Source organism: Canis aureus, chromosome 16, assembly GCF_053574225.1.
Source record: "Canis aureus isolate CA01 chromosome 16, VMU_Caureus_v.1.0, whole genome shotgun sequence".
Taxonomy (NCBI): domain Eukaryota; kingdom Metazoa; phylum Chordata; class Mammalia; order Carnivora; family Canidae; genus Canis; species Canis aureus.
In genome coordinates, this window is record NC_135626.1 from 45957540 (window position 1) to 45970293 (window position 12754).

At 45.5% G+C, this 12754-nt stretch overlaps 1 protein-coding gene and 1 long non-coding RNA gene across 10 annotated transcripts in view; both read right to left on the minus strand.

Moving 5' to 3' along the window:
* Positions 1 to 2804: 2804 nt before the first annotated feature.
* Positions 2805 to 8485, minus strand: LOC144285376 (uncharacterized). The gene is made up of 3 exons (XR_013353650.1): positions 7770 to 8485; positions 7071 to 7192; positions 2805 to 4112 (listed from the first exon to the last, which is right to left on the minus strand). It is a non-coding gene; the product is annotated as an uncharacterized LOC144285376 (long non-coding RNA).
* A 1868-nt stretch (positions 8486 to 10353) lies between these two features.
* Positions 10354 to 12754, minus strand: part of CEP112 (centrosomal protein 112) — a 392220-nt gene continuing 389819 nt past the window's right edge. For 8 of the 9 annotated variants that reach the window (XM_077853716.1, XM_077853714.1, XM_077853710.1 and 5 more), the window contains 2 exons: positions 11356 to 11420; positions 10354 to 10530 (listed from right to left, as the gene is read on the minus strand). In XM_077853716.1, coding sequence (XP_077709842.1) covers positions 10527 to 10530; positions 11356 to 11420 — 69 coding nt within the window. In that variant the 3' untranslated portion in view covers positions 10354 to 10526. Of the gene's footprint in view, positions 10531 to 11355; positions 11421 to 12754 lie in introns of those variants that run through there. The other variant, XR_013354742.1, reaches the window with a different exon arrangement.

The window sequence follows — 12754 nt, forward strand, 5'->3', positions numbered from 1 at the left end:
AGCTAATTTGATCATCTTATAGTCATTATTTCTTGTCTATTTATCTAGATAATGAACTAAGGCACACAGAGTTTAAGCAGGTAGCCTAAAGGCCTATTTCACCAGTGTTAGAAATTAAATTTGTCTATCAATATAAGCTCTTGCTTTAAATAAAGTATGGTGAACTATACTTGGACCATAAAATATTTAATAACTTGCCTGAAGACACAGTAGAATTATACTTTCCTTTTCCTGTGGTCAGAAGGCATAATATAAAATTCAACTACCCTGGGGGGCACAATCACAGATAAAACCATTATGACCAAGCAGGAATTAGAGCATAAAATCTAAGTATATATGAAATGGAATTATTTAGATGGTGTTAACAATCAAGCTAACCTGAAATAAGGCTTTTCTTGTTTTTAGCTCAGAGGCTCCCTGCAGAGGAAGGCACATGGTACTCCCAGTTTTACCCATATTTCTCAAGACTTCTCAGTATCACTGGGATCCTCTCCATTTGTTCCTAAAGTGCCTGGGTGAACAGGACATCCTATCCAGCTGCAGAGTGGTATTTGAAAATCAAGCTCCTAATTACCTGTGGCATTTCTCGGTTTGCCCTTGGCTGATGCCATCTGGCAGAAAAGTGACAACACTTTTGGGATACCAGTGGCAGAAATACCCCGAGTCCGTGTCTACAAACCCTCCTCTCCTGCTCTCTATACTGCTGACTTCTGCAACGGACAAGTCAAACATGGCCATGCTCTGAGCTTGAGACTGGGCTCTGACTTCTCTTTTTTGTAGCTTGATGAGGCGTGGGGGTTGGGGGAGGGGGGGATTCTGTTGCTGAGAAAGAAATCTAGAGCTAAATTAGTGGTGGCACACATGTAGGCATCACAGTCCTCTTCAGACATTCCCAGTGGGGACCCACCCCCAGTGCCCTGGGGCAGCCTCAGTCTGGCCAGCTTGAGCAGACTAAATTCTCCCAGAAGCTCAACGGTACCAGGCTAAATTGGGTTCCCTTTATCATGTCTTTGGAGGATGGTCAGGAAATCTAAATCATGTATCCCCTCTCACCCCCTCCTGGAGATATAAAGTGACCAAATATCCACTTCTCAATTTTTCTCAGTAGAAAAAATAAAAGCTATCTTTTCTCCCTCCCTCTAAAATAAGGCCTTATTTATTCTTATTAATTCTTATGCAGAATTAAAATATCTTGGCTAATTTTCCTTCTAAGTCCCTGCTAAGAACTTTTGGTATTGGCATGAAGGAAATTTTGATGCCAAACTATTTTTTAAAGTATTTTATTTATTTATTCATGAAACACACAGAGAAAAGCAGAAACATAGGCAGAGGGAGAAGTAGGCTCCACGCAGGGAGCCCAATGCAGGACTCGATCCTGGAATCCAGGATCACGAGCTGGGCTGAAGGGAGGTAGCCACCCAGGCGTTCCTGGTGCCAAACTATTTAAAAAAAGAAAAAAAAAGTAAAGGAAGACATTTATGGCTTTTAGACACTGTGGGGTACATATCTACAAAATGTATTAAAGAAATTTAGGTCATCAAAATGTTTTTAGGTAGTAAGAAAGTCTCACCTATGGTTCTAGAATATGAGTAAGTTTAATTTCCCTTTTAAAAAAGTTATTTTGGGGGATGTCTGAGTGGCTCAGAGGTTGAGCATCTGCCTTCGGCTCAGGTTGTGATCCTGGGGTCCTGGGATCGAGTCCTGCATCGGGCTCCCTAGAGGGAGCCTGCTTCTCCCTCTGCCTATGTCTCTGCCTCTCTCTCTGTGTCTCTTATGAAAAATAAATAAATCTTTAAGGAAAAAAATTTTTTTAAAAAAAGTTTCATCTCCTGGTCTTCCATGCTAAAGTCCCTGTCCTATCCTTACATTGCTCGACTCGTAATGCAATCTTCTTTACCCTCAACATGTATTCACTTGGTGTTCTTTACTGTTTGGGATTTGGAGGTGGGGGTGGGGCATCGAAAAGTATAATTTTTGCGATCAATATACTAACCGTAGGTTAAATTCTACCTAAATATCAAGTTCAAGGTGACTTTTCGTTGTTGCTGTAAAAACAAAAAAGTCTGAAAACCAACCTAAGTCTGTATCAGTAAGGATCAGAAACACAAATATTTGAATGTAGAGGAATGTCCCTTGAGGACAATCCACTGATTTTATCTGGACGGCTGACTTCATTTAGTGACTTCGCTAAATGGACAAATGGGTAAAGACCCTATGATGAGAGAAGACCTGAACTTTCAAGGACGCTTCCCTGGTTTCATGGATGGGTCAGGACACCCACTGGCACAGCCGGCCCGCGCCAGCTCCTGGGCCCCGTGGCCTTGGGGTCCTGTGGAACCTTTGCCAACGGTGATCTGTTATCTGGAATCGGAGCAGGGCACCCCGCCTCCAAGCCCCAGGGGCCCCTCAGAACTCAACCTGGCTATTCTCCACTTATCTCAGGGTGGTGGATGTCTGGGAGGCACCGCGCCCTTCAGGCTGGACTCTCAAGGAATTTATGGGGCTCCTCTAACTCTGCCCCTCCTGTGTCTCTTGTCCAGGGCAAATGGCAGATGTTCTGTGCTCCACTGGGCACCCCCTGCCAGCCCTCTCCTGAGCCCTGCACCCTCCACCTCTTCTTCAGCTGCCAGAGGAACCGCGCGCCCTCACCTCCTGGTCCCCTCCTGCCCCCTCTTCCTCTCCTCTCCCCACTTCTTGGTGAAACCTTCAGCTTCTCAGCACCAGCTCTCACCCACAATGTTCCTGACTGACGCATCTTGGGGCCCTGACCCAGGCTTACTGGTTACCTGACCAAGCCCAGCATGTCTACACCCAAACTCATCACCACCCCCACTCCCAAATCTGCACCCTGCATCTTTTTAGGCTGTGGACCTCGGCCCTACATTTCTTTCGCCTTCACAATCATCTCATTCATTCAGGTGGCACAGTAGCTACTGAATCTTTGGCCTAGTTTCCATTCAAAGGGGGGTGAGGATGGGGGATGCTCCTTCTCCCTCAGGATTTGGTGGCACCCATGGGACTCCTGCACGCATTTCCTGTCTCTTTCTCTGTCTCCAACTCTCCTGGGCCTCATGCTGCTTCAGGACAAATGCTCATGCAGCAGTTTCTCATGGTGTCACTCCCCTGCTCAAAACACTTTAATTGTTCCCTGGTTTTGTATAATACAGAGTCCACACTTCTCCTCATCCATGGGGGCAATGCCACATAGCAGGAGGAGCAAAGAGCGAATTACAGGGACACGAGCTCCAACTGCACATATTCGAAGTGGGGCCTTGGCCAAACGTCCAAGCTTCTCTTTGCTTCGGTATCTTCAAGCATAAATCGTACTTAGCTCATGAAATTATTGAGGATGGTCAGAAAATAAAGAGCCTTCACTTTTTGCATGTTTATTGCATGTTAGACTTTGAAAATGCATTATCTCATCCAGTCTTCACAACCATGTTCTACTATTTCCTCCACCTTCTAAGATAAGGAAATGGAGACTCAGGGACCCAGCAACCTGCCTGGCTCCAGATCCTTCTGACTCCAAAGGCCTCGGCCACATGTGCTCAGAGGCTCGCTCAGCACTCAAGGGGGTCAGTAAGTTCCCTTTGGCTCCACAACCTGACTCCAACACACCTTTTACATCTTCTCTCGGACTACTTTCCTCCTCATGCATGTGATGCAGCGGACGTGAACGACTTTCCCGGCTTTGCATTCCAGCCGGAACACCCGCCCCACATTTTTAACCGATTAAAATCTTACTCTTACTCCAACATCCAGACTAAATGTCACCTCCTCCTATGAGATGATTTCAAAATGTTTCCACTTCCTTCGAATTCCCAGAATATTTGGCATTTCTCTTATACAAAGATCATGCTCTCTCTCTCTTTTTTCTTTCCTATGTATGTCTTATCTTCCCGTATGGATTACGAGCCCTTTGCAGGCAAAGAGCAGGTCTCATGCATCTGTGTGTGTCTCAACTGCCAGCCTCAGTCCCTGGGACGTGTCAAGCACTCAGCAAAGGTCTGCGGGGTATTCAGTTTGGGAGCAAATGCATTCCAGTTTTGAAGGACTGAGCTCAATTTCCATTTGCACGAAGTAAAAATGCTCCTCATATGGTAGAGGTGATACTGCAGAGGGAACAATAATTATAATGTGAGCTAGAGGTGAGGCCAATTAATCTCTCTCCTTTACCAATTGAAAGGCAGAAACAGTGACTATTACTATTATTATTTTAAAGATTTTATTTATTCATGACACACACAGAGAGAGACACACACACAAACAGGCAGAGGGAGAAGCAGGCTCCATGCAGGGAGCCTGACGCGCAACTCGATCCCGGGTCTCCAGGATCGGGCCCTGGGCTGAAGGCGGCGCTAAACCACTGCGCCACCCGGGCTGCCCGACAGTGACCATTAGATGGTCTTAGGGAAAGCACCTGATAGCAGGGGCTGGCAGTAGGTGGTCTACTTAGGTTTGCTGTCTTAATTAGCCTAGTAGAAAAAATATGAGACACACACACACACACACACACTCCAAGTAAGATTGCAGAAATGATTTTGAAAGAAAAATATTCCTTTAATCCACCCAATTTGTCTTCTAGAAGCTTCCAAACTCACATACCCAAATGCATAAATACAAATACCGAGGAAGAAAATCAGATAACACAAGTGGGAACTCCGTCAGAGAAAGTTTCCCTAACATTGTAAGAGATTGCACTCTAGGCAGAAAACGGCTAGCAGATCCTTAACTCTGAGGAGGAGCAGGTGGAGACATGAAGAGGCCGCCCGCCCGGGCTTCACACCGTAACTGCTGCGCCCGGCTTGGATAAATATTTTTATTACAAACACGATGATCAGTAATGGGCCAAGTGATCCATTCTGAAAAGGATTTCCCACCGGATGGTGACACCGCCGTAGCCGGGAAACACAAAGCGTGCAGGGGAAGCCGGACTGCAAACCGAGTTTGCTCAGAACGTGAAGAGCGACATCAGGGTCGATGTCAGGTCAAGGGCAGCTTCAGTCAACCTGCACGAAGCCAACGTGGGGAGCGCAAACCCGCTCCCAAGACAGCTCAGTCGATGTCAAGGGGACTTCTGCAAAAAGAAGGGTGCAAGATTCTCAGGACCCTCGGCCACCCCTCCAGGAAAACATTTTCTCCTTCCTGGGGAGAGACGAGGTCTCTTCTCGCTTCCTCTCCCCGTGAAACTGCCAGGCTGTGCTTGCTGACCAGAGCTGAACTCGGGGCGCACCACGGCTTCTGATGCTTCCCCCCAAACACACGCTGATCACCAGGCCGGATCAATGCTCGGGGAGCCTGGGGGTTGGAAGGCGGAGGAGTGTGGCTGGGCGTCAATTCCTCGTTCCCTCCCCCGCCCAGGCCCAGGCCCAGGCTCAGGCTGCGGAGATCCAGGAGCTGGGCTCCTGAGCGCGAACAGAGATAACCCGGTGGTGGCGAGGAAGCTAACGGGGCAATTAGGAGGCTGATTCACTTGTTTATCTGGACGATTAGCTGAGTGCTCTCTGAGTGCTCTGTGGTTCAGGGAATGTTCCCTCGCAGGCTCATCAAGACCACGCCTTCCATGCGCCTGATATTTCCACGAAAGAAGGAAAAACCACGCTAAGCACTGGGTGTGTGTTTTGGTGGACCTTTATAATGATACACTTGCTAAGATAATTACGGTAAACAATGCACACCAAGCCCCAGACAGAGAAGGGTTGGGAGAAGCATTCGCCTGTGGTTGCTACCATCTTTCGAAAGAATCACAGAGGAAGACCTGGCCTTAGTGAATCCTCGTAACTCAGGGCTTCCCCACCAGTGGTGTTTCGGAATCCCCTTTAACCCGTGATTGTAGCAATACAACATGGACTAACAGAATGTTGCATGGGAAGAGACTTTTTAGCAATCACCTGGATTTGGGCTCTAACCCATATTTCTCAGAACGCTGGGCAATAAGACATGTGTGCTACAGAAAGACTCTTCATGGATAGACTGTTTAAGCAGAGATTCCAGGTTAAAGATAGATAGGCTCCTTTCTTGCCCAAGTGGTGGCAGATTAGAGATGGCCACAGGTTCTTCGACACTGCCTGAGTCTGTGTCCTCTACCCTTGAGTCTGGGCGGGCTCTGTCTTTGACGAAGTTGAGTAGAAGCCATGCTGTGCCCTTCCGGGGTCCATGGCTTATGTGGCTGGTGACTTCCACGTCTGGGCTCTTGTTGGCTTTGCCCTTGATAGCTCCCGATGTCCACCCTGTGAGCGCAGTCCCATGGCCTCCAGCCCTGTGAGCCCCTCATGGTGACAGCCCCAGCCACCATCTCACTGCACCTGCTTGAAACCCAAGCAAGAACAGCCTAGTCGAGCCTGGTCAACCCTCTGCACTGAGAGAGATTATAAATTATCATGGAGCCACCCACTTTAGAGGCGGTTAGGGTGCTGTCAGCACACAGCAGGCCTCAGCATTTGTTACACGAATGCCTGAGGGAGGGAGTGATGCGGATGTGAGCCTTCAGGAGGGGGACATAGCATGCCACATTTCCTAAATATGCCATCTGAAGACGTCAAGACAAGTCGTACAGGTGTGATAGACTAGAATACGGGTGTGAGAAACGCTGAATTAGAGGTTGAAATGGTGGAGTTCGGGAAATAACCAGTCAGGTTACAGATGACCCAAGTGAGGGCCAGAGAGGTGAAGGGAATTCCCTAGGGAAACAAAGCTAACTGGTAGACCCCACCTATGGACTGATTTCCTTTCCTAGCTGAAGTAAAGGGGTGTGGACGACATTGTTTCCCTTACAGAAGCACGTTTCAGCTGATGAAGTCTATCAGGCTTCTCGTTAGGTAGCCTTGTCTTTCTGTTCGCTGATCAAGTCTTCGTGTCCAGCTAGCTCTCTTTCCAGGAGACCTCTCTTAAATGGTAGACTCCCAAAGAGGATATAGGGTATTTATTAGCCTGACATCTAGACTAAGCTCACTTCTAAAAACAGCAGAATGTATAGCAACATCTTGGCCCTTTGGTCTTAAAACATTTGCCGGACGGCAATCCTTGCTTAAAACTGAAAATCTCTGGAAGAACGAATTTTTTCAACTGACCTAGATGTTGGTGAAGGATCCAGATTTTAAAATTCCTTTAAGTCTTAAGTTACAAGTTCCATCTCTCTTCTTCCATGTGAGGTAAATAACAGGATCTGAAGTCTGACTCCGTTCTTAAAACACTACAGGGAAGAATGTTAATGCAGGTCAAAATCTGGGATGTTCGATTTTTACCTTTCAAATACCATTCCAGCCTATGCCACAGTTTCCCAATCAAGTCTCCAAATCCAAGAACCATTTCAATGGGTGAAAAAAGGTTTTATCTAATTATCTTCTTCTCCTGCTTTGAATTGACCAACCATGTATCTTTTTTTGGTCTTATCAAAGGGGCTGTGAGGACAAAAGCACATCCAATTTTAAGTAAGCTTTAGTTAGCAGACTTAAAATTGATCATGCATTTTAGTTTCAGTAACTTGCAATTTCTACACACTTTGATAATTCACTTTAAAGAGCAAACTGTCTTTAATGACAAGGCTTAAAAGAGATGACCTTTCTGAACAAAATATGAAAGCTCCGAAGAGACTGCTCTTTTAAGGAAACTATGAATTAAAATGACCTTGTGTTCTGAAACTTTTCTCCAACCATTTTTGATGTTTTACCTTTCCTTTTTACTCTCAGAACGAAAGCTAAAATACCACTGCCTTCTGCGGATGGTGATGCACTTCAATAGGGAGCTGTTAATTGTTAATTCAAACTCACAGTTTCTCCTGTCTGTACTTTCTCGGCCGACACCTTTAATGAGGTTGCTCACGACCACAGGCATATGCCTGTTTCTGAGGACTTCACCGTTACTATGCAACATTATGGGATAACGTCGGAATTGAGCAATTTCCCTTGAGTCACAGCCGATTCTTTTGTACAAACTACGAGGCAAGACCGACCCATTCTCCATTCCCTCCTCTTAGGCCTTTTTTCTCCATTGTGTCCCTGGATGGCTTGCCCTCTGAGGAGTTGATTGTTGAATGGGGAGGTTGCAAAATCAGGGGGCATGCCCCTGAAAGGTCTCGCTGCTTGGTGACGCAGAAGCGGTGGACCTTCAACAAAACCATGACATGGGCAGATCACTGGCTTTCGCATTGACCCTTCTCCTGCGCTCGATCCCATGGCTGGGTAAAAACACGCACCCAGAACCCTGCACCCCCCCAGCTTCCTTCCCCTTGGTTTTTCTCCGTGCCTCATCACCCACTGCCCATGGACGGTCGCACGTGCACACATAGAGAGCACAGGTGGATGACTCCAGGACAGGAGCCAAGAACGACAACCTGAGATGGAACTAAATGAGGTACTTGTGATGAACAATCGATCTTCCACCAGATAAAAGAAGGGATGAAATCTTAGATGATTTTATAATAAGGCACAATGTTTATAATTTATTTCCTGAGCACTTGCTTTTTCTCCCAGTAGCCTTTTGTACACCCAGGGCTCAATTCAGGAAGGGATTTTAAATGTGCCAAATGCAATTTTTCTTTCTCTTCCTTTATCAGAGGACGTTCACAAAAGCATTGGTGTCAGCCATCTAGTCCTCACACACACAATCAAACTGACCTAAAGTTTCGGCACGCTTACTCCCAGACGTATACGACACGCATCAGAAGGGAAACAGGATCTGGGTAATGTCAAAGGTTCACCAGTGTTTGTGATTTCATAACCCTTGAAACAAGGAAAAGAAAGAATAGCAGGCAACCTTCCAAAACACCTACTGATATTTACTCATGGAAAACAAATATTCTTGAGTGGGAGTTCCAATTCCAGCAGACAATACAATTCACCAAGTATTTTCACTTCAGGCGGCTAATAACCTTACTAATGAAATCTGTTGAGCTTCAACCTGTTTTTCACGGTCTGTAGAGAAGCACTTAAAATTAATCATGTAGCCTTAATCTTTCCTTTTCGAGCACTAAATCATAGTCTGAGTACCAATTGTCCTCATTTGGTAGGTGGTTTTAATAGCATCTGCTTCAATTGGACCTTTTCCTGAATATTCTTCAAGCCTGTGCTATAATTTATTGTAAATGCAAGGAAGACCTGAGCTTTCAAAGGCCAGAGATCTCTACTTCTGCAGGAGGTGTCAGGGCAAACGTTACCAGCCAGAGATGATCTAGAGTAGCAAGGCAAGCCTTTTTATTGCTGGCCGCCGCAAGGGAGCATTTATGCCCATCCTGGCCCATCCTTGGCTTTGGAATTAGCTGTAAAACCTGTTACTTCCTTATCATTTCTGGGTCTCAGTTACAGTGCAAGAAAGGGTCATTAATCCTTGGGCAGCAGACAAGAGAGGTGGGCGTGGGAAAGAGACAAGAATTTTGAAAAAGTGTAAAGAAATGTCCTGCCCTGTCCTGTTACAGTAAATGGGATGACTCTGGCCCTGCTGGCGGCCCAGATTTTTAGAGTGTCTCAAAGGGCCCATGGCACATACCACAGTGCAGTCAAAAGAATACGGAGCGTTGGACCACAGCAAATCAAAATTTCCTCGGCACGTGGGATTGACCAATCTGCATAGAACTGCTTCTTGGCATTTTCGTGGAGACAAACATCCAATCAGGGGAATACCACCATATTCTCAGAGAAATGGGACCAATCACAGCTCATCTGCCACCACCTGATGACACCATGTTGTGTGTCCTTGTAACACCCCTCACCCTTCATTTTTAGGCTTTCTTATGGAACGTCCATTGCTATTATAATGAAAACAACAACCATAAAAAGAGAAAGCAACAATAAAACCAGAGCTGTTACATAAAATTCTTACGCCATTCTGCCTCTGGAGTCCCAGGGTCAGATGAGACCAACGCGACAACTTCTTAAAATGGTATCAGGTGACTTAGTGATTTTTTTCATTCTAAATAAATGAATGGCTTATGGATTTGATCTCTGACATGATGACATAAAGGTATTTTTTTCCCAGAGTACAATTTCAGATTGTCAGGGTTTTCTAGGGAAAAATACCATGAATATGTCATACTTATATTGGCAAATGAGGTGCAATAAAAAGTAGAAATAAAATTGATAAGTACAAAATATAATGTTTTAATAATATATGAACATGAACATGAACACAACATAAGCATGTTAAAAATTGTGATACGGTACTACAAGCGTGATTTTGATTATACGCAACCGGTAAAATTCCATGCAAAAGCGTCAACGAGGCATATTATAAGAAATCATTTCTTTTCCCAATAAAAGCAATTCTCAGTACACACCCAAATGCACGCGAATATGGAGATAATAAAGAAATGTTAAAAAAAATAACTTAGGCAGACACAAATAAAACTACCCCATAGTGTATGAGTGATGCATGTGTTTATGGTCTTAATTACATTACAGTATTAAAAAATACCACAGAGCTCACAGTTTACAACATCCAAATCTTCAAACCTGCTGGAAGAAATCCACAGTGCACTCAGACAGGACATCCACTGCCCTCGCCTGTGCTACTAAGGCCAAGCCTTGGTGCAGTTACCTGAAAATCAAAAATCTCAGTTAGGGTTTTCTCCAGGTTTAAAGAGCATGTCAATGAAAAAATATGTCCCAACTCGGGAGGAGTTGGATGGCGATTAAAAAGGATATTTGATATCAAAATATCATCACTTATGTCCATAAAGGATCCAGTCCCATCTGCACCAGGCAGCGGAATCTTTGGGAAAGTGAATGATTCACAAGATCTGAACTTCTAATCCAATGCCAAGTAAGTGCTTTGGCCTTTCACTGCACAAAAACGGAGGTTGTTTGATTGAATGAGAGCAGGTAAACATGACCCATGCCTGTGATGTCTCTGGGGGCCTTGGACTAAAAAGGCATCCTCGAGAAGCACACACGGGGGCCACTGAAGTCATGGTGTTGCCACACCACCAAGCCGTTTATCTATTTTGGTCGCGAGAACATCTAGCTGCAGCAGCGCCAAACCTCCAGGGGATACAGGGCTTTGAAGATGTGGGCTACCGTACTAAGAATTGCATCATCTCGCTATCTTAAAAGAAAGACGGTCTCCTTAACCTGCAACTGATCTTCAAGACAATGTCTTGTCAGGACTGTGCAGGTGAGGTCCAGACTTGTCAGGCACCTGCAGATTCTCTCATTCCATTCTGATCATACTGACTAAGCACTGTGATTACAAGAGGTGGGTGGCTTCTCAAAGACAGGCTATTTAGTAAAAATATAAGTTTTCTTCCTCCTGAAATCGATACTATGTGTAAGCATTTTAATAAAGACCTTAATGTCAACCCCTGAGACTCACAGGTGCAAACAATACACAGTAACCAGAAGGCATTAGGAGCATGGGCTGTACCTTCTGCTTTGGTATGTAGTCAGTTCTTCTTGAAGGACAGAGGCTCTCTTCTGCAGAAAGTTAACCTAGAAAAAGACACCGTGTATGAGCAGAGGCGAATGTGGCCGAGGTGGCAATACTGTGCAAACAACGGGGCTCCCTAGGTAAAAGGCAGAGGATTTGCTGAATGTCAGTGTTATGCTTTTCACTTCTGATCACATTGCATCCCCTCCTGAAAATTCATCCGAGACTGGAGAATCAATTCAACCTCCTTTTGCAGAGCCATTTTGATCTGGCTCTAGCCTATCTTCAAGGCTCCATCTCTCGTCTCGCCCTCCCAACCATCACCATCTTGCACACCATGCTTCCCAACTCTTTTGCCCTTTGGCGCAGGGCATTTGCTCTCTTTGAAATGCCTGGCTAACAATCTCCTATTTACCCTCCACTATTTGGTTCACATGTCACTGACTTCCTTCACTCCTCCCCAACCACTCGTCACATCCGAGGCGAAGTCAGCATCCCTCCTCTGTATTCCTGAGCTCCATTATTAGCAATTCTTGAGCTGCCACGTGGTTGTTTGTTTTCATATCTCCCCCCCCCCCCCAAAAAAAAAAAAACACCTGGGAGCTCTTCTGGGACAAGAAAGGATGTTTCTTCATCTCTGTGTCCCCAGCTTCTTTCATGGGGCTGAGTATGAATGACGCTGGTATGCACTAATGTTGCGTGAATGAATGTATGAGTGAGTAGAAAGAAAAGTACTGTCTTCTGGAAACCTTAGTCCATCCTGGGGATTCCCTGAGGTGGGAGAGACAATATTGGTACCATAAAGAGCTGAAGTCAGAGTTAGGCCAGCTTGGGTTCAACTCCTGGCTTGGCCTCCCTGACTCTAGGAAAGTTACTTGACCTCTCGATGCCTGTGAAATGGGACCAATGACAGCTGCTTCAAAGGTTAGGAGGAGGGCATGAAAACACTAATAGAAGCCACCTAGCACAGAGCTCGGAGCAGTACCACTCCCTGCTCCCACTCTCGGGGGTGCTGAGGGATGGAGCAAACTGGTGACTCAGCAAAGTCTCTTAAATCAGATCTTCAGAGTGTGGTTTGATTTTTTGGAAGCATAAATTTCCGTATAGTATTAAAGATACCTATATCAGGTATGAATTCAAAAGCACCTTCCACAAGCAAACAGAAACGGTTTTGGGGGTAACTGCTCCCACAGCTCCATGTAATCAAGAGTCAGCGGCATTTGATCATTTCAGAATTGTTTACTCTTGCCTCTTTGGTCTGAACTGAAACCATGGCAACGGTTGATTCTGAAGCCTAGTTAGGCAAGAGAATACAGCTAGCAGAACGGCAAATGTGCTTGCAGGAAAGGAAGGCACACTTTCTCTAGATGGGTACATATCCAAGAGGTCCCCCTCG